The sequence below is a fragment of the Myxine glutinosa genome, chromosome 10 (genome assembly GCF_964187855.1).
Source record: "Myxine glutinosa chromosome 10, kmMyxGlut1.1, whole genome shotgun sequence".
Taxonomy (NCBI): Eukaryota; Metazoa; Chordata; class Myxini; order Myxiniformes; family Myxinidae; genus Myxine; species Myxine glutinosa.
In genome coordinates, this window is record NC_136270.1 from 21,325,209 (window position 1) to 21,340,153 (window position 14,945).

The following is a 14,945-nucleotide window of genomic DNA, read 5'->3' on the forward strand; positions in this document are numbered from 1 at the left end:
CAAATCGTGTACTTACTACTGCTTTTGTCAGGTCTGGAAGTTGTCAAAGACGAAGCTATTCTAAACTGTAAACAGACCGTAGCCATTTTAATTTCGCTTTCACGCTTTACGGTAGCCGTGACAATGTTTTGCGGCATTAAACGACGGCTTTTCGGCAACCACGTGTTCGCTGTCTGCAGCAGTTTCTGGATTACGCTTTTTCCGAAAATGCCGCCGAAAAAGACCTCCGCAACCACAGCCTGATGGGCAAAGTATAAAACGATTCTTTATAGGTACCAGCAGTAGTTCTAACACTGAGGACAACCTGGATGATCCAGCAAGTGACCGTGTGCAGGGCGAAAGCGGGACAGTGGCCAGGGCCGCCACAGTGCAGACAGCTACTTCCGGCAAAACTTTAATAACGTTTCAAGACACCTGGGTCCTTAAATTCGGAGACTGGCTGAAATATGATGCCGATCACAACAAAATGTATTGTTCACTGTGTAGATCGGAGAAGTTAGTCAACAGTCTAAGCTCTAAGTCAAGGTACAAATAATTTCAAAACGACTAAAATAACCCGACATATATCGTCATCTGATCACCAACGAGCGATTGCAGCACCACTGGCGACCAGCTTGCTGACCTTGTTGTCAGAGCTTAATACCCCAAATCTGGAGAATTTAAAAGTGAACAAACATGGGACATATGCGAGTTATAAATCAGCCTGTGGTTTTCTGGATGCCATTTCCACAACACAGGGAGTGAGATAGTCTATTTGAATACAGAAAGAATCACACAAGTCTTTGTTTTCTTGACCATATTTATTTTTAATTAATACCCCGAGAATAATGAGATTTGACGAGCGCGAGTAAAATTTTATCTCAAAACAATTTTGGATGTTTGGAAAAAATCTCATTGTTTTGTACACGGAGATTTTCTCCCATTGCTAAAATCCTCCAGGACAATCCCTGCAGTTTAGTGATCCTTCCAATATATAAATTTAATTTTGTTGTTGCATGTCATGATACAACCCACCATACACTAATTAACAACACTCATGATGTGTAATAATGCAGCAGGGAAAAGGTGTGAAGCAGGAGCTACCGCACACTACAGCGCTACCTAGTAAAGGACAATGTCAAAAAAAAAAATCTCATTAATCAAAGTTTGCGAACTTAATAAACTTTCTGCATTGATTATGCAAAGCAGTTTCTTTGTCTCTCAAACAACGGCAGGTAAAGACAGAGACCAGAAATGGAGGGCTTAGATGGTAGGTTTGATGTTCAAACTTTTAAAGTTGTCTGGTGAATTTGTGCAATATTTTAACGAATGCTCAATATAGGCCGTTACATCGCTAGTTGGATCACGTGGGTCTTGGTAATACCACCTGTGTCTGATTGGTGAACTAATCAAACTTGTAAGTGACAAATTGGTGTAGGAATTTGGGATTTGTTAAGGATGTCTGTAAACAATCGCTCACGCTTGTGAAAGACATCCTGGGATCTTTATCATCTATGAGAGCAAATGCTAACATGTTTGTGTCATGAGTGTGCCATCATTTGGGAGAACGACCTGCCTGCGAATCTCCAGGGTGATACATTAGTCGGTTCAGCAATCGGAAGCAGACTAGACATTGTGCTGCATGCCTGGTGTCGTTTGTGTACGAGGAATCTGTCGATGAATTGTGGTGATTCGGGCACAGAAAAACGTTGTTGCAAGGATGCGAGCCTGGTGGAACCCACCACATGGTGTTCGTGTCGCGTACATTTGTAGCAATGGCGGTTCCACTGCATCGAATGGAACCTGACATTGAACAAAGTATGCGGTTGCGCGGACTGTGCCACAACTGTCACGCATGTGCCATTGCAATGATGAAGAAACAGCCCTACCTGCACTATAAGCATTATTTTGTATGTGCGACATTGTGTGCCACTTCTTCTCCAGATAATGAACACTGTGTATCGACTGCTCGACTTGAAATATGAATCAGATATTCAAACCAATCACCGCAGGCCATTCCAAGGGCTCCACCCGCTGTCACAGCGGCTCCTTTCATATCCCAAGGGATGTGATGTGCTTTTAAGTCTCCTGTGATGTCATCTACGATTTGCTCTTTTGCAAAGTGATGCTTATGCAAAATGCATGAATTGGTCCTTTGGAGGGGATGGTAGGAGGTCAGAGCTTGCGCATCATGACATCCTGCAGTGAGTGCCTTTGCAATGGCAGGTTGCACTACCCACCACCCTGGCTGCTTTCCATCATTGCACCATCCACACCGTGTGTGTGTGTGTGTGTGTGTGTGTGTGTGTGTGTGTGTGTGTGTGTGTGTGTGTGTGTGTGTGTGTGTGTGTGTGTGTGTGTGTGTGTGTGTGTGTGTGTGTGTGTGTGTGTGTGTGTGTGTGTGTGTGTGTGTGTCATTATCATGCATACATTGGACTTTGCGGGTTGCGTCGCGGCTTCGCTTCGTGGTCGGTGCCAGCAAATGGCGCATAGAGATCGTGCAGTGCACAAAACGTCGCATTCATGCAAAAAAACGATGAAATGCAAAACGTTTATTTTCCTTGCAGGAAGAATGTGCTTCTTCTCAGGTTGATCTGTAAAGCGTAGAACTTGTTCACCGATAAAGGTGGTGCAAACACGGTAAAGTTTTATTTGTAGTCGGCCAAAGCACAATGTATCAACGGATCCAGTTGGAACTCTTGCTTCTTTCACTGCCACGAAGAGATGCAAATCCACAATCCAGTGCAGACCATGCTCACATATAATGGAGTACCTCTTGCTCAAACTAATTGTACTGTAATGATTGGAAATTCTCTTAACTTGTTTGGAAGACCTGACTGCATGGTCCATATGTTTTGTTACTCCATTTGTCATGTGTGTGGGAGGGGTCTAGAGCCCGTGTGGGAGGGGTCTAGAGCCCGTGTGGGAGGGGTCTAGAGCCCGTGTGGGAGGGGTCCAGAGCCCGTGTGGGAGGGGTCTAGAGCCCGTGTGGGAGGGGTCTAGAGCCCGTGTGGTAGGGGTCTAGAGCCCGTGTGGGAGGGGTCTCGAGCCCGTGTGGGAGGGGTCTAGAGCCCGTGTGGGAGGGGTCTAGAGCCCGTGTGGGAGAGGTCTAGAGCCCGTGTGGGAGGGGTCTAGAGCCCGTGTGGGAGGGGTCTAGAGCCTGTGTGGGAGGGATGTAGAGTTTGTTTGAGGATTTAAGTGTGGGAGGAGTTGAGCGTGTGTGGGAGGAGTTGAGCGTGTGTGGGAGGAGTTGAGCGTGTGTGGGAGGAGTTGAGCGTGTGTGGGAGGAGTTGAGCCCAATACTGCCTTGAACCAGGACTGCAACAAAAGCAGGAAACTCTCGCACCCTTTTTCTCTTCTGCACGTTTTCCCGGGGGTGAGTTATTTGTTACTCCTGTACATCTTTGTTTGAACGTTCCTGTACTGGTAGCGCTATTCTTCGGAAAACAACCGCTTATGCAACTTGCGGACATATTCCTTTTCCTGTTGTTTTCTGGAACAGTGCACGGATGTGGTCCTCTATATTTTGGAGTGGGATGTTTGAAATTTTAAAATAATTTGATCGTGGAATGTATTGGGAGATATAAATAATATCTCTGCTGGGAGAAGACAAGGAAGGCCAAGTATGGTGTTTAGAGATGGGAGAGTTGCTCTTGAATCATGGGAAGTGGATGGGAATCTTGGAGGATTGTACTTAGTAGAGGGTGGGAGGTGTTGTGTGGGCTTATTCAAGGAGCCTCGAGGATGGTGTTGGTGACGATTGAGGTATGGCTGCTATAGGATGGTGGGAATATGTGAAGGTCTTCCGTAAGGTTGAGGTAATGGGACACCTCTCTGTGGGGCGAGGTGCCCCATTGGGTGCCCCCATCACAGTAGTAGTAGTGTGCTCTTTTGGCTTATGCAGTTGGGTGGTTTATTAATCAACAATGAGCCCAAAAATCAGCTGCTCAGTTGTATTGAGTAAGATTTTAAAATTTAATATGCATCGTAGGGACTGATTTTATTGCATCCAAATGTTATATGGTATTATAGACATGTGTTGTCATGCATGTTATCAAAATTATCTTTTTTTCTGTATCTTTCCATGAATGAGTTGCATCCAACATTATCTATTCCATCACAGAAGACGGTAGTCGCTGGTCAAGTGACAGTTTTCAGGCTTCACTCTCTACTTCAGGGCATCATGACTAACAACCTATCTGTGATCTTTCAAGCTCGCCATCGTGGGCCTGCATTGTCGTTCTACTGCTACTCCGAGCATTACATGGGACCGACACAACAACGCGGAGTGAGCAGTGAGCACACTGTATCGCTTTCGGAGGAATTCGTTTCACTTACTGCAGAAATTTTGTACTGGTAGTGCTGCGTACCTTTTAACCTCCCGCCTAGGTACTGGTAGTGCCCTCTTTGCTTCAAACTGAAGGCGTGGTGGTAACCTGTGCAGTACCATGCTCGGCGGTAGCTTTGTGAGAATGACTGGCATTGCCAAACGGTCTCTGTCTGCCTTGAAACAGGCCAGGTAACTTGGCTTCACCTCATGATACCTTCACTACCTCCAGTGAACTCATTTGTCCTACCCTGCAGTCGCATTAACATAACGACTCGTGGTCGTGAGAAATCGTCCTTGAAGCGAACAACCTTGCACCGCAAGGGAGCATATTTAGGTGTGACGTTTACCTGTCCGTACTTGCAGTTTATCCATGCGGTAAAACGAGAAAACGTTGTTTGAGAAAACCGACAACATTGTGGACTTTCATTATCTTCTTAAAAACAGCAGTGTGGTGAAGGCCTCAGTTATGCGGGTGAACGCAAGTCACAGTTGTTTGCTGCAGTGTGACCAGACATAGTAACGAAGAATCCAAACGTCCCGTCTGGTTCATCCAACCCAACAGTCACCCTGGCAGTCTAAAAGGACAGAGAGGGACAGGAGAACGGAACCGTTTTGGTTTTATTTATAAATCAGATCTGGAATTTTGTGTTTACTTTCAGCATCCATGTTTGCTTTTAGTATAAATATCAACTCTTACTGATCCATGTTTACGTTCAGCATCTTTTACTTTCTTTATCCATTTTTTTTTTTTTTTTCGTATTCCATTTGCCCCACCCCTAGCACATGACCTCAGCTGTTAATGGATCAAAACCTGCACCAGGAGTAAATGCAGACGCGTTAAACTTGTACCATTTTGTTGATTTGTTCATACTAGTATACCCGCTCCTTAGGGGGTGGGCAGTGTGGGTGGATCGTGTGTTATTATCCTCTCTGGGGTATATAGATTGCAGTGAGTATATCTAGGCTCGTCTGTTAGTCTCTGGGGGACACGACAAGCAAATAAAGCCTCGGGAACACCGGCTTTCCTCCATTTCAGTTTAGTGTTAAACAGCAGTAGCGACTATTTGAAAAGATAATCGTACACGTTTTTGTTTTATAATATTTTTTACACCTCCGCTGCCGAAGTCGCTGGAGGCATTATGTTTTTGGGTTGTCCGGCTGTCAGTCCCGTCCGTCCGTGGTGCCAGTCCATGATAGGTGTTCGTTACCGCGATAACTTGAACGGCTGAAGTGATCTAAGTCGAACTTGGTGCAGGTATGTTTCATGAGGTAAAGATGAAATGTTTAGATTTTGTGGTCATGAGATCAAAGTTCAAAGGTCAGAGGTCGTGTCAGGTAAAAATCCTGTTACCGTGATAGCTTGTGAACCAGTGATGGGATTTTGACTAAAATTGGTACACGTATGTATTATATCATGCAAAGATGAACCGATTAATTTTTGTGGTCCAGAGGTCAAACGTCAAAGGTGAGAGTCTATAATAGGTTTATAACTTGAGAACGGCTGAAGGGATCCAAGTCAAATTTGGTACAGGTATGTATAATCATGTAAAGATGAAAGATGAAATGCAAAGGAGAGAGTAATCATGTAAAGATTAAATTATTAGATTTTGGGTGAAGAGGTCGAAGGTCAAATGTCATACATCCCATTAGGTAAAAATCCTGTTACTGTGCTAACTTGAAACCAGTGATGAAATTTTCCACCAAAATTGGTATAATTACCTCCACCACCAAAGGTGGATGGAAGTTGTTTTCACGCCTGTTTGTCTGTCTGTTTGTCTGTGAACAAGATATCTCAAAAAGTTGTCCGGATTCAGACGAAATTTGGCAGACATGTAGCGTATGTGACAAGGACGAAAGGAATATATTGTGGTGAAGATCCGGATTCGTATCCGGCTGGTAGAAATTTTTTAAATGATTCTTCATCATTGGGAGATGGGGACAAAAACGATACATAGCAGGATATCTCAAAAAGTTGTGGACGGATTTGGACGAAACTTGGTGGACAGGTTGTGTGTTTGACGAGGACGATTCAATTTGATTTTGGTGAAGATCTGAATATGGATTTGGATATGAGAATTATTTAATTTTTAAAGTGATTCTTCACCATTGGGAGATAGGGCTGAAACCAACATATAGCAGGATATCTCAAAAAGTTATGGACGGATTTGGACGAAACTTGTTGGACAGGTTGGGTGTGTGACAAGGAAGAATCGATTCGATTTTGGTGAAGATTTGGATCTGCCTCGTAGAATTTTTAAAGTGATTCTTCACCATTGGGAGGATCGGGCCAAAAACGATACAAAGTAGGATATCAAAAAAAAGTAGTGGATGGATGATTTTGATTAAATGAGAATCTGTATTCTGATTTTCTGGTCTACTCTGGGATACAAAACGTAAACTGTTCACCTGGTTGAGGTATGCTCTCTACTGAGTGCCGTTCTAGTTATATATTTTGATGCAAAGATTAACTCATTCCATTTTGGGATCAAGAGGGACCTTTTTCCTTCCTGGTGCTGCAATATCAGGCATAGCTCTTTTGGTGCAGGAGGGGAGTGGTATTGGGGAAGAAGTTTATTTAATATACAGGATAAATTTGCAAAATAAATTGTTTATGTTTATTTATTTGTTTGTTTATCCACATTTAATCATTTCCTGCTTTTTATGGTGTAGCCCGTATGGCAATGCCGTCTAGAACAGCGTTTGTCTGTCCGTATGTCCCCACAAACGTACTGTTACGGGATCCCCCCCCCTTACCTCTGGTCTCGGTGGACCTCCGAACCCCGAGAGGGTCCCCGGCAGAAAGATGTTTTATCCTTGGTTGAAACCCAGCAAATAATGTCCCTCAATGGAACCAGCAAATGAAACAGCCGGACCAATGATGCAACCACACCAAGTTATAACAAACCATACTATATTATAAATCACACACAAAGAGCCATACAGCAATGGGGCAATCACCCCTGCTTTCCAATCTTACGATAATATCCTTGTCAAGCCCCTTAACCCCACTCACGGCACCTCCCCCAATGTCTCTGCTCCCCTCCAAGGCGAAGTCCCAATGTCTCTGTGTGCTCCCGTGATCGGGGAGTCAAGGCCCGGTGGTCAATTGAGGCGTAGACGAGCGAGACGACCCCAAGGTCACGTGCTCAGCCCCCAGCAACACAGCGGTGGAGAGGAACCTCACAAGTTGCGCTCCCTCCCGCGATCGGAGAGTCAAGGCCCGGTGGTCAATTGAGGCGTAGACGAGCGAGACGACCCCGAGGTCACGTGCTCAGCCCCCAGCAACACAGCGGTGGAGAGGAACCTCACAAAGATGCGCTCCGACGTACACGTTGCGGTTCAACCCGCGAGCCTCCGTATAATTCTCACGTGTCCCTTTCTGGCACAGCCGTTCCCGGCAATCCACCAGGGAATAATGCCCAGCCGACAAGACGAAAGCCTGTTCATGGCAGGGTGCTCGCGTGGCCAAGATGGCGGACGGCTTTCGCTCCAACCCGGATTCTCAAGGCCTGGATCCTCCGGAACCTCAATGAGAATACCCGACGACACAGGCTCCACGCACTCCGGCGATATTTCTTATCGACCCAACTTCCCTTCAAGGACGCAAAGTTCCCTCGCACTGTACGTCGAACGCTCGGCCCAGAGCTTCAACCACCACGTCCCTTTTTTTCTTCGCTCCACCTCTTCCGGTCTCGATCCGGAATTCCGGCCACATTTTACCAGGAGCGCTTTCAAATCTTTTACTCACAACAACCCTTTCCCTTAAGTCACAACAAGCATAATATCTAGAATACTTCGAACCAACAACAATACTCATAACAACAATCATTAGGGCCGAGTCCGTAACACTTCCCCCCTTCAGGAAAGAACGTTGGACCGCAGCGAAAACTTTCTTTGCAGGCCAACTTGTAAACAAACCACCCATTGCCTCTTGATAGCACTTTTTCCCGGGAGGCCGAGCTGAGTCTTCCCTACATGGACGCCTTTAGGAACGTGAAGTTCACGGTTAGTCCGTGCAGGAACGTTTACTACATGGACGCCTTTAGGAACGTGGCGTTCATGGTTAATCCGTGTAGGAAAGTTCACTACCTGGACGCCTTTAGGAACGTGGTGTTCACGGTTAATCCGTGTAGGAATTTTGGCTCGGCTGCTCCGCAGCATTCAGTGCTTCAACTCTTTCTAACTTCCCTAAGATTCACGGTTGGACCACCAACACTACCGCCAAGTTGGCCTCTTCTGTAGCCCCCTCGACGCCGACGAAATGCCTTACCTACTGTTAAATGGTCCGACCCTCCAACTCCTGGTTATTCAGATCCTTTTCTGCATTTCTGGCGTCCTTTGAGTTTTCAAATGTGACAAAGCCAAACCTCTTGACTTTTGGCTCTCCCTGTCTTTTATCAGCAGCACTTCCAAAAGCGGTCCATATTTGTTGAAGGTAGACTCCAGAACCTCTTCCTTTGTTTTGAAGTTCAGTCCACCTACAAAAAGCTTGCCAACTTTGCCTCCATCCCTGACTGGTGTGGTGTTATTTCCCATATCGGACTTTTTCACAACCATCAGGTTATTAGAAACTTGACCCCCGGCCAAATCATTCCCAACAACAACTGATACTCCCTCTACAGGTAGAGTGGCTTGCAACCCCACGGTGACCGGTCCTGACACCAAATCAGACTCTAGATTGATGACATGAAGGGGAGCGCTAACGCAGCCACTGATTCCCTGTAACCGAACACTATCACCAGTTGCTGTACTCTCCGACAATGGCAAAATGCCTTCAAGCATTAAGGATTGATGTGCTCCTGTGTCCCTCAATACCCTAACAGGTCTTGGGTTAGTCGAGTCTCCCTCCAGTGAGACAAACCCCTCATAAATAAATGGTTGGTAACTCTTCAGCGGGCGATTTCTCACGTTTGCCATCGCATTCGGAGTTGTACTAGTCGGACTCCGCTCCTGATTTTCCTTTCCCAAAGCATGACAGTGGGACATCAAGTGTCCTGGTTTATGGCAAAAAGCGCAAGTAGGCCCGGAGGAGAACCTCGTGGTCTGCCTCGAGGCCCACGGAGGATACGTCTTCCTTGAAACCGTTGACTTCTGACCTCTAGAAGTCGTGATATCGGAGTGGTCCTCCTCTCGAGGCCGCCCCCATGAATTTTCGTTCTCCGCCCCTGCCGTACCATAGCTCCCCTGGCTAAGTCTAGGCGAGAAGTTAGGGTTGTGGAACCCCATCCTGTGGGTTAAGGCATAGTCATCTGCCATGGTCGCTGCCTCATACAACTTTGGTACTTTCCTTTCCTCCAGGTGTATTTTAATGTCCTCGTGGACACACTGTTGGAATTCCTCCACCAGGATCAATTGTCGCAATAGTTCGAAGTCTTTCCCAACTCCTTTTGAATCGCACCACCTATCAAACATGGTTTCTTTCAATCTGGCAAACTCCACGTGGGTCTCACTCTCCCTCCTCCGGGCATTCCGGAATTTTTGCCGGTAAGCTTCCGGGACCAATTCATAGGCTTTGAGAATGTGTTTCTTCAATACCTCGTAATCTGCACATTGGTCAATCGGTAAAGCCGAATAAATCTCTTGAGCTTTACCCACCAGAACACTTGGCACTCGTATGGACCAGTACTCCTCAGGCCAGTTTAACTGTCGAGCCACTTTCTCAAAGTGTGGAAAAAACTTGGCTACCTCCTTTTCATTGAAGGGTGGGACCAGCCTCACATGTCTGCCAACATCCCAGGTGTTCTGACTAGGTGTCGAACCAGTCAGCAGGGATGGTACCTCTACCCGTTCTCTCATTAACTCCAGCTCCCTGACTTTAATTTCCTGCTGACGCGCCAATTCACGGTCCTTTAACTCCCTTTCGGCTCTTCTCTCCTCTGCTTCGAGTTCTCTTGCAGCTCTCCTTTCCTCTGTTTTTTTTGTCTTCTAACCTTTCCTGGAGTTCTCTTTCCACTCTCCTTTCCTCTGTTTTTTGTCTTCTAACCTTTCCTGGAGTTCTCTTTCCAGTGCTTTTTCCCTTTCCTGGCTCCGTAATTGCATCTCCAGTTTCCGGAGCTCCACATTTTCTTGTTCTTCTGGTAACCAATCCCAGGCTACCTATTCCCATGCTTTTGATCCCACCATAGATTGTATCACCACTGTCTGCAACTCTGCCTTCTTCATATTAGTTCGGACCTCCAAGCTAAAATGTTTGGCCAATTTCCAGAGGTCCGATTTTACTAACGCTCTGAACTGTGCTTCACTCGGGGTCACCGTAAACTTATCTGCGTCAAACGCCATAGTGACTACTGGTAACACCTGTTAACCTTCACACAAGAAATCTTTGACAAACAAAAACAAAAGTATTATTATTATTTATTTTTGTTGTTTGTTTTTGGGAAAAAATTGTGAATGTTGGAAAAAGTTCCAAACTTGGGAATTCTTTCCCGGACTAAATTTGGGAATTTTTTGGATCCCGGACGCAGACCCAATTGCGAGCCCATGAATATCAATTGGACGAGCCCCCAATTTCTGTTACGGGGTCCCCCCCCCTTACCTCTGGTCTCGGTGGACCTCCGAACCCGAGAGGGTCCCCGGCAGAAAGATGTTTTATCCTTGGTTGAAACCCAGCAAATAATGTCCCTCAATGGAACCAGCAAATGAAACGGCCGAACCAATGATGCAACCACACCAAGTTATAAACAAACCATACTATATTATAAATCACACACAAAGAGCCATACAGCAATGGGGCAATCACCCCTGCTTTCAAATCTTACGATAATATCCTTGTCAAGCCCCTTAACCCCACTCACGGCACCTCCCCCAATGTCTCTGCTCCCCTCCAAGGCGAAGTCCCAATGTCTCTGTGCGCTCCCACGACCGGGGAGTCGAGGCCCGGTGGTCAATTGAGGCGTAGACGAGCGAGACAACCCCGAGGTCACGTGCTCAGTCCCCAGCAACACAGCGGTGGAGAGGAACCTCACAAGTCGCGCTCCCTCCCGCGATCGGGGAGTCAAGGCCCGGTGGTCAATTGAGGCGTAGACGAGCGAGACGACCCCGAGGTCACGTGCTCAGCCCCCAGCAACACAGCGGTGGAGAGGAACCTCACAAAGATGCGCAACGTACACGTTGCGGTTCAACCCACGAGCCTCCGTATAATTATCACGTGTCCCTTTCTGGCACAGCCGTTCCCGGCAATCGACCAGGGAATAATGCCCAGCCGACACGACGAAAGCCTGTTCACGGCAGGGTGCTCGCGTGGCCAAGATGGTGGACGGCTTTTGCTCCAACCCGGATTCTCAAGGCCTGGATCCTCCGGAACCTCAATGAGAATACCCGACGACACAGGCTCCACGCACTCTGGCGATATTTCTTATCGACCGAACTTCCCTTCAAGGACGCAAAGTTCCCTCGCACTGTACGTCGAACGCTCGGCCCGGAGCTTCAACCACCACGTCCCTTTTTTTTCTTCGCTCCACCTCTTCTGGTCTCGATCCGGATTTCCGGCCACATTTTACCAGGAGCGCTTTTAAATCTTTTACTCACAACAACCCTTTCCCTTAAGTCACAATAAGCATAATATCTAGAATACTTCGAACCAACAACAATACTCATAACAACAATCATTAGGGCCGAGTCCGTAACAGTACACCAATCAGAGCTGAGGATCTGGTCACATGACAGTGGGGACAGCATTTAGTAACCATTGCAGTTGCATATTTTACTAAAAGGAAATATAACTAGAACTGGCACTTTAAAACTGCTGGCAGTGATGACCGGTTTACTCGCACCCACTTTTGATGCAACCCCACTGGAGAGTAAACCTAATAACCTTCTGTGGAACGTTTTGGGGTCCCAGCAGGTGTCGTAAGGGTAGCTAGGAGGTTTCAGGAATTCCTCAATACAATTATGATTTTGAAATGCCATCAACACAGGCCTTGCTTCCGAATCCGGAAGTGAACAGATGAGGACGGTTCGCTAGTGGTCGGAAATGATGAATGATGCTGTTTGGAATGAAAATATTGAGCGTCAGGTTCGAGTGAAGATGGCACAGGACATCGTTTGCCATTCGGTTTTTTTTTTTAAACCAAAGTCATTCACGAACTGGCTCTCCATGCCTGAAGTCAAAAAACTTTAATACAGTACTTACATTATTTGCTAACTGGTATCTGCCCGGCTATGCTGGTGTTAGACCATCAGTCTTGCGTTTTTTAAAACGTTCATTTCCCGCTGGCATGTCGAAATAAAACTGAAGCAATGGATGGACACTATGGAACACATATGTCCTGTGGGTCTAGACTATTTGGCAGTTGGTGGTGGGGTTTAGAGACATTTACTAATGTCAACCTTGCTACAACCTCTCCCAGAGCCACGCACAAGCAATAAAGTGTAAGTGGTTTTCCAGGGTCATGGCAGAACCAGGCGGTGTCACTTTTCATTCTAAAGCTCAGGACATGACTGATCCTGATAAGTAAAAACTATGGCAGAAGTTGTTTTGCGTTTGTAAAGGCTTTTGCAAAACTTCATCTGTGCCATCGACAATGACCTGATTAACGGCGCCCAGCAGGACGTGATGCCAGATGGTTTTTGTTTAGTTATTTTTACTGAAGTCACATGTGCATGCAGCACACGCCTCAACTTATGGCGATGATTGTTGCCTGTTAAAGATAAGGCTGTTCCACGAATAGATGCTGATAATAAGAACTAAATAAATCTTCGAGATACGACACAGTCGACCTTGTCCGTTCATTCATTTAACTTATTTGGAGAAATTTAGTAATTGTGAGAAATTGGGATTTTTTTTGAAAATTGCGAAACATGTTTTGCCATTTAATGTCTTTTGCATCTTTCTCAGGACTGAGTTTCATCTATCAAGATGACGACCCCCTCCGCATCCCCCAGTAAGCCGGAGACTACCCCTCAGCTGAATCCTCTGAACCTTCAGCGTGACTCCCACCCCGTGGATCAGCCACCCTCACCAAAGTTTTTGCTGCCGAGTCCACTGCCAACACGTCGTACTCGCACCTACTCTGAGTGCGTTCACACCTCATCACCAATGGTTTAAATTATTTTGACCCTCCTCTTTTTTGCCCTTGTTCTCCATGTTGTTTGTTGTAAGTCCATTTTTTTTAATCATCCAAGGATTTCAAATCTTGAGTGGTTATGGTTAATTATGTTTATGAGTGGTTAATCCACTTGTGAAAATGTTAAAATTTTCTAGCCATTTAGGATGGGATAACAATTCTAGTCCACAGAGAAAATCTCTGCATATGAGGTACGATCAGGATTACCCGGCGTTGCCTGGTGATGTTCTAATCCTGTTCACATTTTGAAGAAATCAATTTGGTTTTTTTTCTATTTTTGTTGGTGCCTAAAACACTTCCCTACACCCACTAAGGCAAATTTATATTTAATATTATAACATTACGCACACACAAACACACACTAATCTGGGATAATTTAATATTACCTTGCACATAGCTACAAAGGCTCAGGCAACATAGAGCGATTTGTTTATTTATTTATTTTTAATCCCCCAAAAATCCTTTTTTTTTTTTTTTTCCAAAAGTGTTTTTCACCCAAAACACTCCCCGGCACTCACTGACTCACTGATGAACCTATGGAATTTTGACGAAAATCTGTTGAGCCATCTCTGAGAAAAATGGCAACACAGACAGACAAACGGCTCTCTTATAGTATAGATCTGTGATTTGGGAGATTGGGATAAAAAGTAAGTTGAGGTTCAACTTTTACTCATTTTTGTATCGGCGACCTGTAGGCGAGCTATCACCAGCGCCATGCCCAGATTCGAAATCCCTGCCCTAACCTACAGGGGGCGCTGCAGCAGCGACACAGCCACACTCCCAGCAATGATGCAAACCAGGAGGAATAGGCTGCACACAATATTAATGAACGAATCAGCTCCCCACACTTACTTTGCACACTGACACTTCATAACTCAACCACCGTACCAATGCTCCCATTCTTTATGAAGTGTCCCGTGCCTAGTTTTATACCTGCCAGCAAGCCTTCTCACTCTGGTTCTTCATCTGTTTGTTACCTTCACTAGAGGAGAGAGTATTGCATTTGGGTCTGTTTGTTATTTGTGAAATTGAACATGCATAAGAATATTGGTTGATCTGGTCTGTTATTCTGTATTTGTTTGTCTTCATGCCAATCACCTGCAGGTCACAATTTTCTTCCGATCTTCACAAAACTTAACCCCGTGGTAGAGGTAGTCAAAAGCTAGAAGACTATTTTTTTCAATTACATACTTGGAAAATAGTTAACTTGCCTTAAATAAACTCTCTTTATGCACCCCGTGAATATGAAAAAATATTGTCGTGTCCACGGCGATTAACACCGCCTTAACACATAAACACCGAATGAACAAATGGGCCGAACAGACTTTAACTCCCTCAGACTGTCAATTATGGTGGACTTTCCACTTGCCCGCAGGACTGAGAAGAATCACGAGGCTCCTTGTCTTTTAAAACCAAACAGGTTTATTCCCAAACAACAATAAAAACAGGGAAGATTTAATTCAACGATAACTATATACAAAAGAACTATGAACTTATGGTGCCACACAACCACAGACATTGAAAGGGACAAAAGTGGGTGGCTTATCTCTGGTGGGAGCCAGTGAAGTGGG

The 14,945-nt window shown here is 45.6% G+C and overlaps 1 protein-coding gene across 6 annotated transcripts in view; it reads left to right on the forward strand.

Moving 5' to 3' along the window:
* Positions 1-14,945, forward strand: part of LOC137434367 (calcium-regulated heat stable protein 1) — a 56,387-nt gene that overhangs the window by 29,812 nt on the left and 11,630 nt on the right. For 4 of the 6 annotated variants that reach the window (XM_068127283.2, XM_078785426.1, XM_078785425.1 and 1 more), the window contains exon 2: positions 13,146-13,324. In XM_068127283.2, coding sequence (XP_067983384.1) covers positions 13,167-13,324 — 158 coding nt within the window. In that variant the 5' untranslated portion in view covers positions 13,146-13,166. Of the gene's footprint in view, positions 1-3,222; positions 3,356-3,710; positions 3,745-13,145; positions 13,325-14,945 lie in introns of those variants that run through there. The other 2 variants (XM_068127280.2, XM_078785427.1) reach the window with 2 other exon arrangements.